The sequence below is a fragment of the Fukomys damarensis genome, unplaced genomic scaffold (assembly GCF_012274545.1).
Source record: "Fukomys damarensis isolate Sample0158 unplaced genomic scaffold, DMR_v1.0_HiC HiC_scaffold_37, whole genome shotgun sequence".
Taxonomy (NCBI): Eukaryota; Metazoa; Chordata; class Mammalia; order Rodentia; family Bathyergidae; genus Fukomys; species Fukomys damarensis.
Window position 1 is genome coordinate 56,215,136 of NW_022900949.1, and position 20,272 is coordinate 56,235,407.

At 35.6% G+C, this 20,272-nt stretch overlaps 1 protein-coding gene across 10 annotated transcripts in view; it reads right to left on the bottom strand.

The window, feature by feature from the left end:
* Window positions 1-20,272, bottom strand: part of Slc9a9 (solute carrier family 9 member A9) — a 671,333-nt gene that overhangs the window by 410,786 nt on the left and 240,275 nt on the right. For all 10 annotated transcript variants that reach the window (XM_010608158.3, XM_010608160.3, XM_010608159.3 and 7 more), the window contains one exon: window positions 6,017-6,132. In XM_010608158.3, coding sequence (XP_010606460.1) covers window positions 6,017-6,132 — 116 coding nt within the window. The remainder of the gene's footprint in view (window positions 1-6,016; window positions 6,133-20,272) is intronic.

Genomic DNA, 20,272 nt, shown 5'->3' on the forward strand with positions numbered 1-20,272 from the left:
ATTGGCTGAAGAGAGTCTGAAACGTAGGAAAAAGTGTATTTAAATCTAAATGTATTATCTGTAAAAGATAAATAAGAATAGATAATAATACCTCACTAAGATTTAGCTAAATAGGAAGAATTAATTCAGGGAAGGCCAAGAAATATCAGACCTGGAGAGTATAGGTTTTCTCTCTCATAAATTAGTGAGTCACAAGAATTTAGGCAATAAATGAGTAATTGTAGGGTAAGGCTAACTAGGTGTTATAAGGTTGTTGAAGATCTTAAATTATACCAATTTAGCAGAGAGTGGGAGAGTGGGTTTAACATGCTTTAATATAATAACTAGCTCTCAGTAAAAGAAAGGAATGTAAGTGTCCCAGCTTATATGGCAGGTTTCTGTTGTATAAGCCCATCTCTAGCATTTTCTTAGCTGGGGTTAGAATTCTACAAGATCTAGGTGACAGACTGGGCTTTTACCTTCCTTAATAGAAAAGCTTAATTTTAAAGTAAAACCCAATATCATAGAAATAAGAATCATGGAACATTAGAGCTGGAAGGATAGTAAGCTCTAGATGAAACTTTTCATTTTACAGATAAACAGTCAGTTTCTTCATCTGGAAAATACAAGGGTTGGAATGAATGAGACTGCATATCTTCCACTTCCACAGATCCATATAACTTGGAGGAATTAAGTGGTTGCCCAAAGTTGCACAGCTGGCCCAAGCCAGAGTGGAAAATGCACGTGGTTCCCAGGATTCTCTTTATGCTTGTGAAGCAATTTTGTGATTTAAAAGTTCAGTAAACTCAGAGGTTTGACCCAATGCAGATAAAGAGCCATGGTACTGGGCTGGATTTTTTTCCCAATTACAACTAACTTTTCTGTATCTTGGAAGCATAGCCACAGTGCTATCACCAGCCACAGAAGGAGCAAAGCTTGAGCACAACTCAACTGTGCTTGGAGCAGGCTCAGTCGCTCAATGGAATGCAGCAAACTAAGCCTTCAGCATGGAGACCAGGAAACAATGGATGAACTGCTTTTCAACACACAGGATTGTGCAAAGGTGACCCCAAATGAGGTCTGACTGTAGGGCAGAATGCCCATATATGGCAGAAGAGTGCAATTTTATAACAAAATCATTGATGGGCAGAAGATACTTTGTGTTGAGTCCATGCTTCTGGTGGCTCTCAAGAGACTTCTGCATTTCCCTGGGGCTGTGTGTGTATAGCATGAAATAGTCCAACAAGTACAATACGAAATTTTCCAGAAGTGACGCAGTGCCTAGGTTATTTCTGACCCTGCAGATGGAACAGTCTATCTCTGCATACCACACTGGGGTTCTGATCCTTTAAACTACAGTATGGGTTCCACACCTGAGACCCACTTTCATTTCATCCTCTTCCAGGAAACAGAGCAACATCACACATTAATTCCTCTAAAGCTAAAATATGAAAAACTGGGAAAATATCTTTACTGTATCAAGGACTTATAAAACATGAAATGTACAAGATCAACAATTCTATCGGAAAATAGCATCTTATAAATAATGGATTTTCAGAAAAATTCTTGTCCTTTAAACATATGTCCTCTAAACAAATGTTAAACTTTATATATAATATGAGAAGTACTAAGACAAGCTGCAAAGAGATAGAAATTTTCTCCTAGCATATAGGTAAAAAATCCAAAATTTTGATACATTACTGTATTTCTAGAACTATGAAGAACAGGAATTGTGATCTATTGATGGCACAATTGCAAAACTGTACAAACTTAATGGAGTTTCCTTAGCATCTAAGAAAATTACAAATGCATTTACTTTTTAATCTGTTTCTAGAAACTTATCTCAAAGAAACACTGGTAAAATATGAAAAGCTTCAAGGTTATTAATTGAAGAACCATTCATAATTGCAAGAGACAAGACTCTAAGGGGTGCATTCTTAGGGAACTGACTGAATAAACTATGGAGTACTCTGCATCTATAAAACAGAATGAGAAAGAGCTGTTATGTTACTATGGAGTGATCTCTAAAATAGTGTTAAACAAAAGTAAGAAAAAGAATCATGAATAAAATAGCATATAGTAAAGTATATTTATGTATTCAATTTAAAAATGGAAAAGTAAGGTAAAAACCAACAGAATTGGTTGGACAATTAGGGAAAGAGAACAAGGATAACAGTCAGATTTCTCTAATATTGCTCTGTAGTTTTCATTTTAGAATCCTATAGACATTTAATCTAATTTTAAAACAAAACAAAAAAAACCCATAATGAAACAGAGGCACATTTTGTGCATTGACTTGTGGCTTTACTACATAGAGGAATAATATCAAGTGAATTTTAGAACAGAGAAGTTTTTAACTGTACATCCCAAGTAGAATATAATTAAGGGTTAAAAATAACCACAATAAAATTTTAAGTGGCTTTTTCTTATATTTTTAGTAATATATGTATTATAATTTTGAGGATATAAATTTTAAATAAGTATAAAATTATATTAATGTAGTAGGATTGTCATAGGATTAATGTAGTAGGATGAAGAAAAGTAGGGAGAAGAAAAATGCAAATGCAAATTAAGATTCAAGGCAGTAAAGATTCTTATAATCCTAAATTTGAACTGAAACCATAATACAAATATGTGATACAATTTCTCTAATATAAAGGACCTAGAAATAATGACCAATCTGCCAAAATTGAAAGCTCTTAGTTCCCCAACAATGGTCTCTAAATAAATTTCCTTCTTGAAAGAACCAAGATTCCTTGGAGAAATGGCTGTTTGCAAGTCAAGATTAAGGAGCCATTTAAGATAAGGTTAGAGACATCTAGTTCTACCTAAACACAAGAAGCTTATTAAAGACCAGGTTGGTCATGGCAGAAGAGTGCAGGAGAAATTCAAAGAGATTCCTGTTTACTGAAAATGGAATATTTTAATTATCATTTAAAAAACCCACAATAGTAGGTTGAAATATATCAATGTATTAAATCCATATATTCATGAAGATACTTTTTAAAACATCATCTTGCTGGTAACATGGAAGATTTTAGGGAAAAAATTATTTGAAAATTGATAAATGAAGGGAAAGAATGAACCATTTGTCCTGTTTTCTTTTGTTTGTTTGCATTATGAGTACTCAAATAGTTGAACTGGAAAACTACTTCTTTAAGGAGAGTACCAGCCAATAAATGCAAAATGTATATAGAATCTGCATATAACTCATTTGTAACTCCTAATAAATGCTAGAAGTAGCTGCTAGCAAAAAGTCCTAAAGCCATTAGGTAGAACAAGAATCTCTAAAATATGGAGTTTCTCAAACTTAAATGTGCATATAAATTACTTAGGGTTACTGTTAATTTCTGATTTACTAGGTATGGGGTTGAGCTTGAAAGTATTTATGACAAGTCACCATGTGAAGCCAATGCTGCTGGTCAAATCATGTACTGCAAACATGCTGATATATTTTTAGTAATATATGTATTATAATTTTGAGGATATAAATTTTAAATAAGTATAAAATTATATTAATGTAGTAGGATTGTCATAGGATTAATGTAGTAGGATGAAGAAAAGTAGGGAGAAGAAAAATGCAAATGCAAATTAAGATTCAAGGCAGTAAAGATTCTTATAATCCTAAATTTGAACTGAAACCATAATACAAATATGTGATACAATTTCTCTAATATAAAGGACCTAGAAATAATGACCAATCTGCCAAAATTGAAAGCTCTTAGTTCCCCAACAATGGTCTCTAAATAAATTTCCTTCTTGAAAGAACCAAGATTCCTTGGAGAAATGGCTGTTTGCAAGTCAAGATTAAGGAGCCATTTAAGATAAGGTTAGAGACATCTAGTTCTACCTAAACACAAGAAGCTTATTAAAGACCAGGTTGGTCATGGCAGAAGAGTGCAGGAGAAATTCAAAGAGATTCCTGTTTACTGAAAATGGAATATTTTAATTATCATTTAAAAAACCCACAATAGTAGGTTGAAATATATCAATGTATTAAATCCATATATTCATGAAGATACTTTTTAAAACATCATCTTGCTGGTAACATGGAAGATTTTAGGGAAAAAATTATTTGAAAATTGATAAATGAAGGGAAAGAATGAACCATTTGTCCTGTTTTCTTTTGTTTGTTTGCATTATGAGTACTCAAATAGTTGAACTGGAAAACTACTTCTTTAAGGAGAGTACCAGCCAATAAATGCAAAATGTATATAGAATCTGCATATAACTCATTTGTAACTCCTAATAAATGCTAGAAGTAGCTGCTAGCAAAAAGTCCTAAAGCCATTAGGTAGAACAAGAATCTCTAAAATATGGAGTTTCTCAAACTTAAATGTGCATATAAATTACTTAGGGTTACTGTTAATTTCTGATTTACTAGGTATGGGGTTGAGCTTGAAAGTATTTATGACAAGTCACCATGTGAAGCCAATGCTGCTGGTCAAATCATGTACTGCAAACATGCTGATAAAAAAAAGAATGGGGGGGGGAGAGAGGGAGAGAGAGAGAGAGAGAGAGGAGGGAGACAGCTCAACAGAGACAGAGACAAGCAGCTCCTGATATTCAAGAGTTGGCCTGGTACTGTCAGCTAGACCATGCGTCCTCCTGTTGAACATAAGAATGTCTAAACACAAATAATGAATATTGTCCAAAGCACAAAACAGACCAAATAACTCCCTATTCGAGCTATTAGAATGAACCACTATTTCTTGACCAGTTATAGCCTTAGCTTAGTCTGGTCTTTCATTCTTCTACATAAGACTTAATGAAGTTGCCAGTCACAGAACTGCTTCCACTTCCTGACATCAACTATTCCAGGGCAAAGCCCTGATTCCTTATCTTTAAAAATCACAAGCATAAATTCAAGTCTTATCATAAGTCCCATTTAACTGTGAGACGACCACAGTTCTACACAGTATTTACTCTCATTGCCGTATGGAATAAACGCATCTTGTTCACTTGCAGATGTGTTCTGATGGTCCTTGCTAGAGTAGCAATTCATGAATGTGAATCAGCTGGACAGCTCAGGCCCTAACCAACATTTGCCTCCTGACATGATGCAACAGAACGCTCACAGCATCGCCTTTAGAGTGATTTTGACAAGAAACAGTGAACCTGAATCGGACTCTAACCTGAATCTCTACTCTAACCATCAGCTTACAATAAATATGAGAAATACAAGAGCACTTTGCAGAACCATATTCAATTCAACCACCAGGCAAATTACATCTTTTGTTTAAATAAATATTTGACATAGAAAATGGACAGGAATTTAAAGGTTAAAGGAAACTCAACAGTCATAACAACCAACCAAAATGTGAAATCTTTGGATCCTGATTTATACAAAGAGCTACACAAACTAATATTGGTAATAACAAGACAATTGGTTATATTTGAACATTGACTTTGATATTGTTAAATCATGCTTTTGAATATTTTAAGTTTTATATAGCAATGGCCATTTTTTAAAATATTTAAATATCAATATACTGTTTAGGATTTGCTTTAACCTAATGCAGTCATGATGAGAGGGAATGGGTTGAGGAGGTATAAATTAAAAAAAAGACCGTATTTGATAATTGCTGAAGGACATATGATGTTCTTTTTACTGTGCTCCTTACTTTTGATATGCTTCCTGACTCCTTTATTCCATAGTAAAAGTTTCACAGTAAATGGTGTTTCAAAGTGTTTTAACTATTTAATTCAAGATCATTTTGTGGCAGATATGTTGATTAGAGAAGGATTAAAGAGTGTGTCTAAAAATGGCCACAAGTTCTAGAGAAATAAACTATAATGACTTTAACCAGTCTCTCTCTCTACTGAAATTGTTTTCTGATTAATTTCTTGAGAGCTATCTAAATATTCACCTATTTATTTTTCTTTAAAAAAAATCACAAACAGATATGTCAACTGCATGTGACAAGGAATAAATAATTATTAGTAGGAAGGTTCAGGTGATGTCTTTTGGAGAAACATTATTCAATTTAAATATTTGACTGTTTACAAGAAGGGTATGTATTGTTTGAACATTTACCTGGATCTGTAGCTGACATCAGTGAACCAAAAAATAAACAGTCAGTGAAATGAAAGTCTCCATTTTTCAGCTGACCAACATATATCATAGCCTTCACAAAACCATACACAATTAACCTGCAAAAGAGGAAAATAAGATCTTTAAACATCAGGCTGAATCCTGTGTAAATCCATGCAGTCATAGCTAACATTCTAATGTGCTTCCTGAATATGTATCACGCACAAATCACTACTGTCCTACCAATTCATGGTCACGCTAGCTCTCAGTTCAGTGTAGTCTCCAGGCTGCAAAAGAGACTTCTACCCAATATCACAATTCATTCACCTAGCAAAAGGTAACAGGACATTTTATAGCACATATCAATGAAAACAAGATAAATCTCAAGGATATAAAACTAATCCGTCAAATGAGGCATAGCAAATCACGCCTGTAAACACGGTGGCTGTGTTGACATCTGTAAATGGATTGCTTTTCAGTTTTCCTTTTTTTTTTTCTGCTGTAAGAAAGGGGTTCAAATTTCAAGTCTGACACTTTAGTGAGAAAGATACTGGCTCCCAGGGCACAGACACCCAGTCACTTCAAAATAGAGGAGCCTCCCTTACTCCTGGTGTCAGACACTTGCACTCCAGCTGGAGAGGCACCATTAGGTTAGAGCATTCCAACTTCAACTAGCACTAAAAATAAATACTGAAGGGTTATACATGTTGATTTTGCAAGGAAAAATTTCTTTTAATGAGTATTTTTTAAAGGTTTTCTAACCTTATTATCCTCACATGAATGCAAATCGCATTTTTGTGTCATATGTTGCCAACCTATAGTTTTGAAATTGTGTTTAATTTTTTAATTGGCTGATTTGGCTACAACCCTAATAGAGAGCACACAAAGACTGGTAATGTGAACCACATCTGTAAGAGACCTTAGAAACTACAGGCAATCAAACCAACATATGGGTGCTTAAATGCTCACATGCTTTAAAAATTGTTCTGTGGTTGTGGGCATGGCTAAAAAGGCTAAAGATCAGATATTGGAAATTACATTTCGACAAGAAAGCAGAAACATCAAATTCTGCTCAGGGGAAATATCTTCATAAGAGACTATATCAGACCATCTATATTTAAATAAGACTCTACTACATATTAGTTCTATGATTTTAGGGTATTACTACAATTTGTTAAATCTCCCATGTATTCATTCATGAGGTAGGGTTAAATGAATGACCCAAAGATTTTCTAAAAATAAATAATATATATTTGATGTCCAGTACATAGTAAATTCTCAATGAAGTAATGATTGCTGCTAATAATGACCAGAATGGCAAGTAACATTTAGTTACAATTTCTACTTCTTCTCATGTTTTAATTCACTTAATGTACACATTGATCCTATAAGAGATGTATTATTACCTACATTTCTTGCATGAAAAAACAGAACACAGTGAAACTAAGTAAAACATATGTGATTGAGTGATGTAGTAACTTGTAAACCCAAACCTGAATTGAGAAGGTCTGGCTCTAGAGCCTGGACTTTTAACCTCCATATTGTATTTCCTAGAAAAAAATGGTTTTATATTTTAAACGGCATGTTATATAACTTAATCTCAACCACCCAGGAGGTTGTTGTTCTAGGTAGTTCAAAGGGGCAGCAAAGTAATATCTTTAAGAACTTTCAAATAACACTATCATCAAAGGTGAGCTCTTAAACTGATTTACAATGAGTTAGTAGTCCACCACAGGTTTACAGAATGTGGATTCTAGCTCAGGAGGCTGAATCAATCAGGCTGCAGTTATTGAAAATTTGCAAAAGTCTGCCATCCGGACATAAAAATGGCTATGAGGAGTTGAGTTCAAGAGGCATCAGTCTTGTTAACTCATCCAAGCTTATCCAGTCAAAAAAATGTGTTTGCTTATTCAATACACATTTATCACTGAACCCTTCCTGTGTTTCAGGCCCTCTGCTAAGTGCTAAAGATGTATTAGTCAATAAAATGAAGATTCTTGTTTTTATCGAGTATGCAGTTTAACATGGTGGACAGTAACAAAAATAATTAGAAATTTAACTTACATCTGTTAGCATGTCTGATGAACATAAGGGCATTCTGAACAATACTGCCAGAGAACTGTACCTCCTTATTTACCCCATCAGCTCTTCTGGCATTAGCTCAACTTTACCATGGTCCTTTTTCATCTGAACTACAGTTCAAACAGTGAGCATCAACAGGCTGTGGCATCAATGTAAACTTTAAAATTTATGACTGTATTCCTGAGTTTTACATCTCTTGGTTAATTTTATAGGTTAGGAATCTAAGGTTCAGAATTGAAATATATTTGTTTTATATTGTGTTAAACCATTAAACTTCATTATATATAAATACATATGTTATTCAGGCTTGGCAAGATTAAAATGAAACCAGAAGCTTTATGTACTGTGGCTTTAAATGAAATTAAAGTCCTCATGGAAGCCAATTTGACAATTTACCTTAAAGTACATATTTTTGAATATTCTATTCTTAAATAGTTCCCTATAGATTTATATCAATAGACTAATCAAATGTGAACCAAAAGGTATATATTCACATTATTTTAGATAACAAATATTTACTACAAGTAAAACATTAAAAGTAAATTATAGCACATACATATGGTGGAATAATATGCAAAACTACTTAAAACTATATGCAAGAATATATATGGGACACAAAAATTAAATTATTTAAAAGTTAAATAATAAATACAAATCATCTAAAATTACATATACTTAAGCATTGAATTAATTAGAAAAAACTAGAGAATATAATCCATTATTAATGTTAATAGCTGTAATATAAATGCAATTGAATGTGATTTTTTTCTTTTTAGCTTTGCTTCATTTTTTCAATTCTTGTAAAATAATAGCCATAATAAAAAACAAACAACAGTGTTCAGCACATTACTGAGTGCTATTATGGAGACAATAGATACTCATTGTATTATTTAGTCCTCATAATCCTCTGAATTAGGTGCTATAATTATACCTCTTTACAAATGAGGAAATTAGGCATCAGAGAGGTTAAGTAATTTACCTATCCTGTAGCCACAGAGTTAGCTTGTGACAAGCCTAGATTTTAATCGAGGCAGATGGACACCAAAGTCTCATACTAACCACAAAGTCTATAATGCTTTTGAATTGTTTTTGAAATTAGGAGAAACATATGTGTGTGAGTGGACACACACACACACACACAAGCACATGTACAATATGCTTTTTTAAAATAAAAAATACATTTACTTATTAACTCTATATCAACTCCTGGACCTAGAGTTACTACCTACCTAGCTGCTTCTTTGAGACAATACCAAAAGACAAAACCATAAAACAGAAGTAAACAAAACACTTCAGTCTAATATGAGCTCATTTTGGTCACTGTTATTATTACTGATCTACCAGGGGTTATTGGCAATGCTAATTATAATAAGCCTATAATTACTGTGCCATCCATTATGTGCTGGGCATTTTTATAAATGGTAGCTATTGTCACTATTGTTACATTATTATTAATAAAAACAACTAGTTTTAAATTCATAAACTGGGAGGTGAACCCATTAGCAGGCACCATATTTTCCCAGTGTGATACACTCTATCAGCACTTGAAGAAAACATTTCACATGGCTTAAGATACAAGACAGATGTAGTCTGATGTGGAAAGGGAATCCAGTGAAGTCCAGTATTTGCAGTGTTTCCCTTGAAGATGGCAAACCTGAGTTTTCCAAGGGCAGTCTGAGGTTAGTGATAGCCTGGGTTACAGGGGTAGGCTGGAGTGGCAAAGGACTCCTAAAATGCAAAAATTCTGATAACATTGATTCCAACTTAGTGTTATCTCACTATGGCAATGGTCACTTTAGTGCTATACTTTGAAAAGCAAAGTGCTGGTGCAATGGACGATACAAAGACAGAAATCCATCATCTGTCCTCAAAGAGCAGAGCATTACAGGACAAGTCATATCACTGCTTTAATAGAAGGCAGTGGGCAAAAGGGAATTTGGGAAATGCTCAATATAATGCTGACTACATTCATTTCACTGAGTGTTTGTAATATATGGACTGATTTTAAATTAAATGAGCTTATTTCACACTATTAAATCTCCAACCTAAAGGCATACTGGAAAAAAAGAAAGAAACCTTCAAAACAAAAGGTTCCAGAAAGTTCAATTGCTTGGATGATTTTAAAACATGCCCTCTTAATCTCAGTATTTTTAGAAAAGAATCTTTTTCCTCCTCTCCTCCTCTGCTTCTTCCTTCTTTCTCCTCTTCCTTCTCCCTTTCTTCTTAAAATGGCCTTTACCAAGTTATGATTATATCAAACTAGAAAAAGTTAGGCTTTTTAAATTTGTTTAGGATATGAAAGGGAAATTGATGTCAGCGTGGAGATAAAGATGTGTGGAGCACTCCTGTTAACTGTCAGAAGAGCCGCATCCCTGACTGTGCAAGCACAGGAAACAGGCCCCAGTACAGAACTGGATTCAGTAGGAAACCCCAGGACATACAGGCACCGGAACCAGTATGAAAGTTATAATGTGAATATAGATTTCTGAGCTCTATGTCCAAATGTCTTCCTTTGGATAGTATCTGTCCCTATTCCTTTGTTCACATTTTATAGATAGTCTTAGTCACATGATTTCTTTTCTTTTTTAAATCATACATTCAAGAATAATTTCCCCTCTGGAGAACTTATAAATTCTCAGTACTGAACTCAGTGGGATTAAGACGGTCTTCTCACCAAATTCATCCTTTCAGTCATTCACTCACTTGCCCATTAACTCCTTCATTCAACAATTAATTACAAGTAGATATAATTCCTAACTCAAGGAACTTAACATTTTATTGGAATAGTCTAACATTTAATAGGTCAGTTATGATTTATTATTTTATTCATATCTTGGTTAAATTATAGGGAGAAGTACAGAATGCAAACACACACACTTCTATGTACTAGGGAATAATGAAGTGGGCTTTATTTTACAAAAATAATCACGTTTAATTTTTAAAGTATTGAGTTTGGGATCATCGGGTATCCAGATATGGATCTCAGTGAAGTGTTTCTTAAGAAACAGATTGGAGAGCAAACACTTTATAGTGTGTTATTGTAGTCTTGGGCATCAGTCAGATCCAGGAAAAGCACACAGCACAAAACTGCACATGAGTGAGGTTCTGGCATTTAAAGGGAAGGTAGTGGTGGCTAAGTCCACAGAGGATGTCAAGAATCAGTCAACTGAGATATAAGTGGAAATCCAGCAGAATGTCATAGAAGTTAAAGGAAAAAAGTTTTTTTTTTAAAAAAATAGGCAGACTAAATAAGGTTGAATTTTGCCAAGAGAGGCATTTTAATTAGGACCACGAAAGGGGTGAGTGCTAAAGTGAGATTATAATGTGTTGAAGAGTCCATAGAAAATGAGGAAATTGAGACAAACAACAACTCTTCTGAGAAGTTTGACTATAAGGGAACTCTATTCTTATTCCAAATAGAAAAGAAGGATTAGGGTAAGATTTGAGCTGGTCACAAAGGATGAAGGAGAACCTGTAAAGACACACACACCCAGTGGTATTTCGCAAGCAAACATTAGCAAAAAGATAATTCCCTTGTATCAAGATTAAATGTATAAAATGAAAGTCTGTCTTTGCATGATGGAATTATAGGGCATTTAAAGGCTCTATAGGACCAAATGGCGCCACAGGTATCAAAGGGATGGTCCTCTCTTTTTGTCACTGTTTCTCACATCCCATGTATAAATATTAAGCATCCACTATCATAAAAATTGTTGCTAAATCTTATAAGAAATGCAAAAGTGACTCTGACACATAGTTTCCACACTCAGGAGAAAGAAGTCCCCAACATAAGCAGAAAGAAAGATCTGTGTCCTCTGAGGGAGCAGATCAAGTTCACAGAGAAGCAGCTCTCTTTTACTTGAGGACTCAGAAAAAGCTTTGAGAGGCAGGTGGCATATTTGTTGAACACGAATGTTGTAAAGTAAGAAGACTGCCCACAGAGTTCCATCTATATGTGGAATGTCACAGATTCTGATTTTATTTCTGCACTACAAAACCTTTCCTACTGAAGGTTGTTTCTTTTTGAAATAGTAGAGAACCCCATGAACAAACAAGTGAAATTCTCCAAGTAGTCCAGGGTATTATCATTGTCTGCCACACTACAGTGATGAGGAGGAAAGGCCGGGCCTAACTGAGCTTCACTTACAGACTGCATTTGAGAGCCTAGTATGGATTTTTCTACACTAAGGAGTCCAGGGGGACTTCTGGAGTTCTGTTGCAGATGAAGTGGGTACTCAGTTCTTTACCATGCTGAATGATCCTCCTTTTCGCATGGGATTCAAGACTTTGTTCCTAAGGTTTTCTGAAGGTTGTGGAGAAGAATAGGATGAAGTAGTCAATTGGATGGCATATAGGCATTTAAAAAGAAAAGAGTCCAAACAGTTCCTATATCAAATATCTTAAATAAGAGCCCAGGAAGACTTCAGGTTGTCTGCACTTAATCTTCTGTTTTCTGAAACTAGAGGAAGGATACAGGCTGCAAAGGAGGAAGTTTGCATTTGTGTGTGTGTGTGTGTGTGTGTGTGTGTGTGTCTGTGTCTCTGTGTGTGTCTGTGTGTTTCTATTTTAAAGAGGAGGCTGGTTAGAGGGATGGGAATAATATGAAGATGGATAAGAATGGGGGACAGGTCATTGTCATGGGATAAATGAAGGTGTTGAGGTTGGAAATTCTGTGCTAGGACATTTGACAACCCCTATTTTTGCCATCACACAAACAATGATAACCTATTGTCTCACTGTGCTTGGTCTCTACTTTCTTCTTACTCCTTTCCACCTCATGCCTCCTATATAATTGATATTGAAAATTAAGAAGACTGTGGTGGGAACCAAAGTATAAGGGGAAGAAGTGAGAGGTAGCAAATATTTATGGAGTACTTTGTGCCAAGCACAATCTAATTTGCCTGGGCTGGCCTCAAATTTGTAATCCTCTTGCCTTAACCTCCTTAGTAGCTGAGATTACATGAGTTTTATGTATTTTAAAATCTTTCCTCACACACAGCAGTTGGGCAGCTATCATGATTCTTACTTCATAAATGGAGAAACTGCAACAGGTGACAGAAATGAGATTGAAACACATTTACACTAAGTAGAAATTTTAAAGTAGCTTTGCCTTGATGTCCTAGATTTTAAAAGCCCATTACTATGTGTGTTCCTCATGGAATGTTTAGACATAATATCATAATTAGATCAGCTCTTCAAGGATTAGGAGTGACTTAGGACATTTCATCTAGTGTTCAGCTTGGCTGTAGGAGTGTTGGAGAGTACCATGCTTTCCATGATTTCTCTTCAATCCAGGATTCCCAAGGTCCCACAGGAGTCCACCATGTATTTCAAGAAAGCAGAAGACTGTAGACAAGAGGTGTGATGAAATACACTGTTGCTTATTCCTGGATGAAATCCCAGTGTTCTGAATATCAAGGCACTTAGAAGGAAATAAAGTGAGTCTGTTTCTCACACTACTGCTGCCTAGTTGCCTGAAACTTTCAACTTCCTGGGCCTCCTCTGTGGGCTCATTCACCTCTATATCTTTGAGCCAGCTTTTGCTGCTCCAGCAACCCACATAGTTGCCTTTAGGGGATCAAGGCTCCCTTTTGTGAAGTGCTTCAAGGTTCTTGGAAAAAATATATAAATCCCATGCATGAATGTGAAATGGGCATAAACTGTGATGTTGAAATGTATAGAGGTAGAGATCTACTCAAAGATGAACTACACAAGAGTTCTGCCTAACTTATCTTACAGAAAGTTTAGTGTTTCTTTTTTAATATTTAGATCTTTAATTCACTTGGATTTTAGTTTAGTGCATGGTGAAAGATAAGGGTCTAGTTTTAATCATTGGCAGGTTGAAATCCAGTTTTTCCAACACCATTTATTAAAGAAATTATCTTGCCTCAGTGAGGATGGTTGGCTCCTTTGTCAAAGATGAGGTAGCTGAGTACATCAGGAGTTGTTTTTGTATCTTACAGTCTGTTCCACTGATCCTCAGGTCTGTTTCTTTGTCAGTACCATGGTGTTTTTATCACAGTGGCTTTGTACTATAGTTTCAAATTGGTAATTGTTATACTCAATGCCATGTCTCTGTTGCCTAGGATGGCTTTTGGTATTATAGGTCTCTTCTGGTTCCAAATGAATTTTTGGATTATTTTTTCTAGTACTGTGACATATAGTGTTGAAATTTCAATAGGCATTGCATTGAAGCTGTATAGCAGTTTTGGTAGTATGGCCATTTTCACTATGTTGATTCTTCCTACCTAGAAGCAGGGGATATCTTTCCATTTTCTTATAACCTCTTTGATTTCTTTTTTCAGAGTGCTGTAGTTTTCAGTGTAGAGATCTTTTGCTTCTTTGTTAGATTGATTCCTAGATACATCATTATTTTGGATGCTATTGTGAAAGGAATTCTTTCCCTAATTTCTCTCTCAGTGAGTGTGTTATTGTGTACAAGAAGGCTATTGATTTTTGGGTGTTGACCTTGTATCCAGCTACTCTGCTAAAAGTGTCAATTAAGTCTAGAAGTCTTTTGGTGGAATTTTTTGGGTCTTCAATGTAGAGTATCATATCATCAGTAAATAATGACTCCTTCCTTTACTATCTTTATTGCTTTAATTTCTTTCTCTTGTCTAATTGCTGTGGCTAATATTTCCAGAACTATATTGAAGAGGAGTGGTGATAGTGGGTATCCTTGTCTTATTCCTGATTTTAACGTGAAGGTTTTCAGTTTTTGGCCATATAATACAATGTTGGCTGTTGGTTTTTCATAGATAGCCTTTATTAAGTTGAGATATAGACTATCTATTCCAATTTTTTGCATTGGAATAGGAAAAGACTTTATGAACAAATCCTTAGTAGCATAGGAACTAGCAGAAAGAATCAACAACTGGGATCTCATCTTATTAAAAAGCGTGTAAATACCGAATAGTTTCTCTGGTGTGAAAAATCTGCAATAATACAGAAGATCCTAACAAGATTACTGACATTGAGAAATGGGAAGAAAGGAGCTAAAGGTGTAGGGAAGGTGGGATGGGTAGGGGAAGGGTAATAAGGCGAAAAATGTTAGATAATGAAAAGATGGAAATAAAGTGTCTGTAGATGGAGAGGGGAGGAGGGGGTGAAGGGAGGGCAGGGACAAGGGGAAAAAATGAGAACCAAGACCTGTCATGTAGAGGTACAAGATCCCAACAATGAATGTAACTGTACTGTATCCCTAAAATGTACCAATAAACTCAATTAAAGCTGAAAAAAAAAAAGCTTCTGCACTGCAAAAGAAACCATCAACAGAACTAAAAGACAACATAAAATGTGGGAAAAAATTTTTACCAGCTGCTCCTCAGACAAAGGACTATTACCTAGAATAAATTAAGAACTCAAAAAAGTCAGCCCCCACAATGTAAAGACCCAATTCAAAAATGGGCATCTGAAATGAACAGACATTTCTCGGACAAAGAAGTAAAAGTAGCAAATATATGAAAAAATGTTCCACATTACTGGTCATTCAAGAGATGCAGATGAAAACAACACTGAGATTTCACCTCATTCCACAAAGAATGGCTGCTATCAAGAAATAACACAATAACAAATGTTGGCGGGGTTGTGGGGAGAAAGGAACCCTTCTCCATTGTTGGTGGGAGTGCAGACTGGTGCAACCACTGTGGAAATCAATATGGAGATATCTCAAAGAGTTGGGACTAGAGGTCCCATTTCACCCAGCTATCCCTCTCCTGGGTATCTTTCAAAAAGAATTTAAAGAATCATATCAGAGTGATATATGCACACCTATGTTTATAGCGGAACAGTGTGTAATAGCTAAAACTTGGAAACAGCCCATTTACCAATCAGTTGGAGACTGGATAAGGAAGATGCGGTTTCTCTATAAAATGGAATACTACTTAGCCATAAACAATGAGAAATTAGATTCATTTATAGGAAAATGGATACATATTGAGGATATACACCTAATTGAAATAAATAAGTCACACATGTGTAAATACCGAATAGTTTCTCTGGTATGGAAAACTATAATAGTACATAAGATCCTAATGAGATAACTGACAATGTGAAATAGGAACAAAAGGGCTAAAGGTGTAGGGAAAGTGGGAAGGGTAGGGGAAAAGAAATAAGGGAAAAGAAGAAAATATGAGAAAATGAAAAAATGGAAAAAAGTGTTTGTAAATGGGGAGAGGAGGAGGGGATGAAAGGAGGGCAGGGACAAGGGGAAAAATGAGAACCAAGACCTGTCATGTAATGGTACAAGATCCCAATGATAAATGTAACTATACTGTACACTTAAAATGTACCAATAAACTCAATGCAGAGGAAAAATGATGAACTATACACAGGTGAGAACCTGATAAGACATCCTGATTACACCATTATCATATCCAGTATCTGGGAGCATCCTGGCCTGTTCAACTATGAAATAGGATCTTTTCCAGACCTTGCATCCTGCACATAGCACACTTGGCCTCTCTCTGACCTGAAGTACACTTAGGAACGATGACAAAAAGGAGGAGTGAAGGCAGTATTGGGTCCACCCACACTCGCTATGGGCACCTCAAGCCCCAAATAGCAACCTAGCACAGATGGTTAGCCTGTAGCAGCATACAGCGATGTGTGGATCCATAATGCCCTGAGTGATCTCAGTGCCTTGCCTCTCTAACTCCTAAACATTTACCTTCTTCTTTTTTCAAAGATCACATGTAATGTTCACTGGATGTAACCACTGCTGTTTCACCTGTATCCCTCCTTCAACTTGTATCCACAGGTTCCATGCTCTAACCCAATTTACAAAGCTCTCTCCTTTATTTTATTTAGATCCTAAGTTCTACTCATGCAGTCTTTGTGTGTCCATCTTACATGCCCTTTGAAAAGAGACACATTTAGGCTGTTCTGTCTTCTGTCCTCTTTGCTCCCATATCCATTCTAGGTCACATTACTTAGCCTCACTACATGCTAAGAAATTAAGATGTGGCTTAAATCCTGTAGCAGTCACAGTTTAGGAAAGTGGTGGTGAACCTGTGGCATGCATGCTGCAGTGGGCATGCAGAGCCCTCTTGGTCAGTACAAGAACCAATGTATGAGTTGCTTTTGCTAAGTTAAAACTTCAGTATTCAGGTTATTTGCATTTTGGCACTTAGCAATAAATAAGTGGGTTTTGGGGTTTCAGTGTGAACACTTGGTCTCTAAAAGGTTAGCCATCACTGGCTTAGAAGAATGGGTGAGTGGCACATGTAAATAACTGAACTACTAAGGGAAAGTGACAAGTTCACTAAAAAAGCTAAAGCTAAAAGGATAAAGGGTTCAAAGAAGGAAAAGGGAATCATGTTTGAGGGAAGAAGGCATTGAAGGGCAGATAGGATCAGACATGAGCTGTGGAAGGAGAAGGAACAGAGTGTTCCTATAGTTAAAGGTGATGTAGTTGTCCAAACAAGTGCTCAAGGTGAGGTCAGCAAATATAAGGTAATTCAATTCAATGAAATTTTTCCACTGTGTATTGTTTAAACTCAAATTCACTGGTTTCCAAATTTTGTTGCACATTAAACACAGAGGACCTATGAAAATTGTCATGTCCAACTTCCACCTCAGATGGAGTAAGGCAGAACCTCCATCAATATTTTTAAAAATTCCTCCACTGTTTTAACATGCAGCTGGGATACAAAGTAAGCATTCTAAATCACTACTTCCTTTATTCTAATGTCCATGCCAAAGAATTGGGGGGCCATTAGGAGGAAAGATTCTTCATTTCTGATAAAGTCCAGCTGGTGTCACTGCTCCTGGTCCCAAGCCATTCTCTGAGTAGGAGACTCTAAACCAGTATGCAGTTAGCCAAGCAAAATAGCTTTGCCACGTGTACACCCCAGTGGGAATCTCCGTAAAGGGCAGCACTTTGAATTCACAAATGGAACTTGCCTGAAATGTAATTAAAGGAGGTCCACATACACATAAGCACTCAATACCCACTGTTTGGTGACTTAGTCTCCCTGCTGATATTTGGATGACAGAAAATTATTGAATAGTATTATTACTGAATCACATGTGAGGATTCAAGTCGCTCTTGCTGCTACTTTAATTTGGAGCTCCTCATAGAAAGGGAGTGAAAGACACAGAAAGAAAAAAATGTCACCATCTAAAAGTATAACTTAACAGACATCCATTGTCCCTTTGATCTGCTGCTCCATGGAGATTTTTTGTGCTGACACCCACCCTTTTCTGACAGGGAGAGAGATGGACAGGTGCTTTGCTTTCATCACATTCGATGTTGGTCACCACAAAGTCCTAATGAGTTTTTTAAAAGTGGCAAAGGCAATACTCAAGATTTTCACTTTACAAATTAAAAAAAAAAAAAAACCCTTCCAGAAAATTTACATCTGTCAAAGGAAAATATGCTGATTAATAAAACAAATTAATAGTTTTTTTTTGCTTTGGGCTGAATTATATAAACTTGGAAACTCCAATTTGCAGTACAGATATGTACATGCATGCATGTGTTTTATATGTATGATACATACATATATCATATGTTTACATGCACCCATATGTACATATATTTTTGATGAATAATAGCAAGTACAGAATTTCTCAAAAACAAAATTTGAAAGTATGAAACTCACCTAGGCAAAAGCAGGATGACAAAAATTCCCCTATCCTGTAAATGTACACAGGCCCCTTGGTGATGATTTTTCACCTTTAAAAACACATGCATGAGGGGCTGGGGATTGGGCTCAGTGGTTCTGTCACCTGCCTCACAAGCGCAAGAGCCTGAGTTCCATTCCTGGTGCAAAAACAAACAAACAAACAAACAAAAACCACATGCATGGCTATTATCATACTCTTACCTTTCCTGAGAAGTAAATAAAATCAATATCCAACATTCTCCTTTCATAGATGATGTAACTTCCGCAAAGCTCTTAGAGACTTATCCACACACAAACCATGTGCTCTGACATTTTTCCATAGATTATGAAATCAACATACTATTTGGAGTCAGTTGTTTAGACCAGATGGATGGGTAAAAACCAACAACTTAGGAATTATTCAATCCAGAATCTCTTTTTCTAAAATATAGAAATCAAGATGCAGCCAGATTAGTGGCTCGGTCAAATCACACTGGACCTGGTGGGTAGCAGAACCAGAATCGGAATTCTAGTTTTTTCTTAAAGACAGTTCACCTGAACTGGCAATTTCCAGAGGCTCCCAGCTGCCTGAGGTTTCAGGGTGGGGACTAAAACCTGTGATTTGAATATAATTTGCCTAATATATCACTCATAGAAAACTTTCATCTCTTTTAATATTTCCTAAGGCATATTTATGTTCTCCAGCTGTACCATTTGGAATCCTGAAACCAAGTGCTAGTTGCAACAGAATGTAAATAGTAAGAAAATGCAGTTGTGTGGATTTTCCCCAAACAGATCAATTTTCCAGAAAGTAGCAAGGTCATAAAAAATATAGATTTTTAAACATATTCAGTTGAAATTAAGATGTTACACTATTTACTTTATGACTGATGGCCTTAAAATATATTGTTTTTATTAGTGACAAGATAGAATGAACAATTTATCTTATGAATGATAAAAATCAAATATCAATTCCTTGCCCCGATTTTTCATTTTCAACCATATCAATATATTTTTGAAATGTTTTACATCTAGAATGGAGGGCTTCAAATGATCAGTTTTGCTTTTGATGCATCAATTCAACTTGTTACTTGAAATTCCTTTGAGATTATAAAGTGCACTTCTTTTTATAATATCTCAATTCACATTTCAAAGCAAACAGACTCTTGTTAGGTTTCTGTTCTAACAACAGAGTTTACCCATTAATCAAATATTGAAGAAAACTACCAAATGTAGTAGAAAACAGTAGCACAATACATTTCCTTGTGTGTGTGTTTGTGTGTGTGTGTGTGTGTGTGTGTGTGTGTGTGTGTTTTACTGGGGATTATACCCAAGGTCTTTGCACTGAGATATGTCCTTAGCCCTTTTTTCCTTTAAATTTATTTTGAGAAAATTCTCATTAAGTTACTAAGTTGCCCATGCTGGACTCAAATTGGTGATCTTCTCCCTCAGCCTCCAAGAGTGCTAGAATTAAAGTCATGTAACACTGTGCCAAGTGAATACATTTACTCTTTTAAAATAATTATGCCCTTACATATCCTGAGTGTTGAGACACTACTCCTATTGTCCA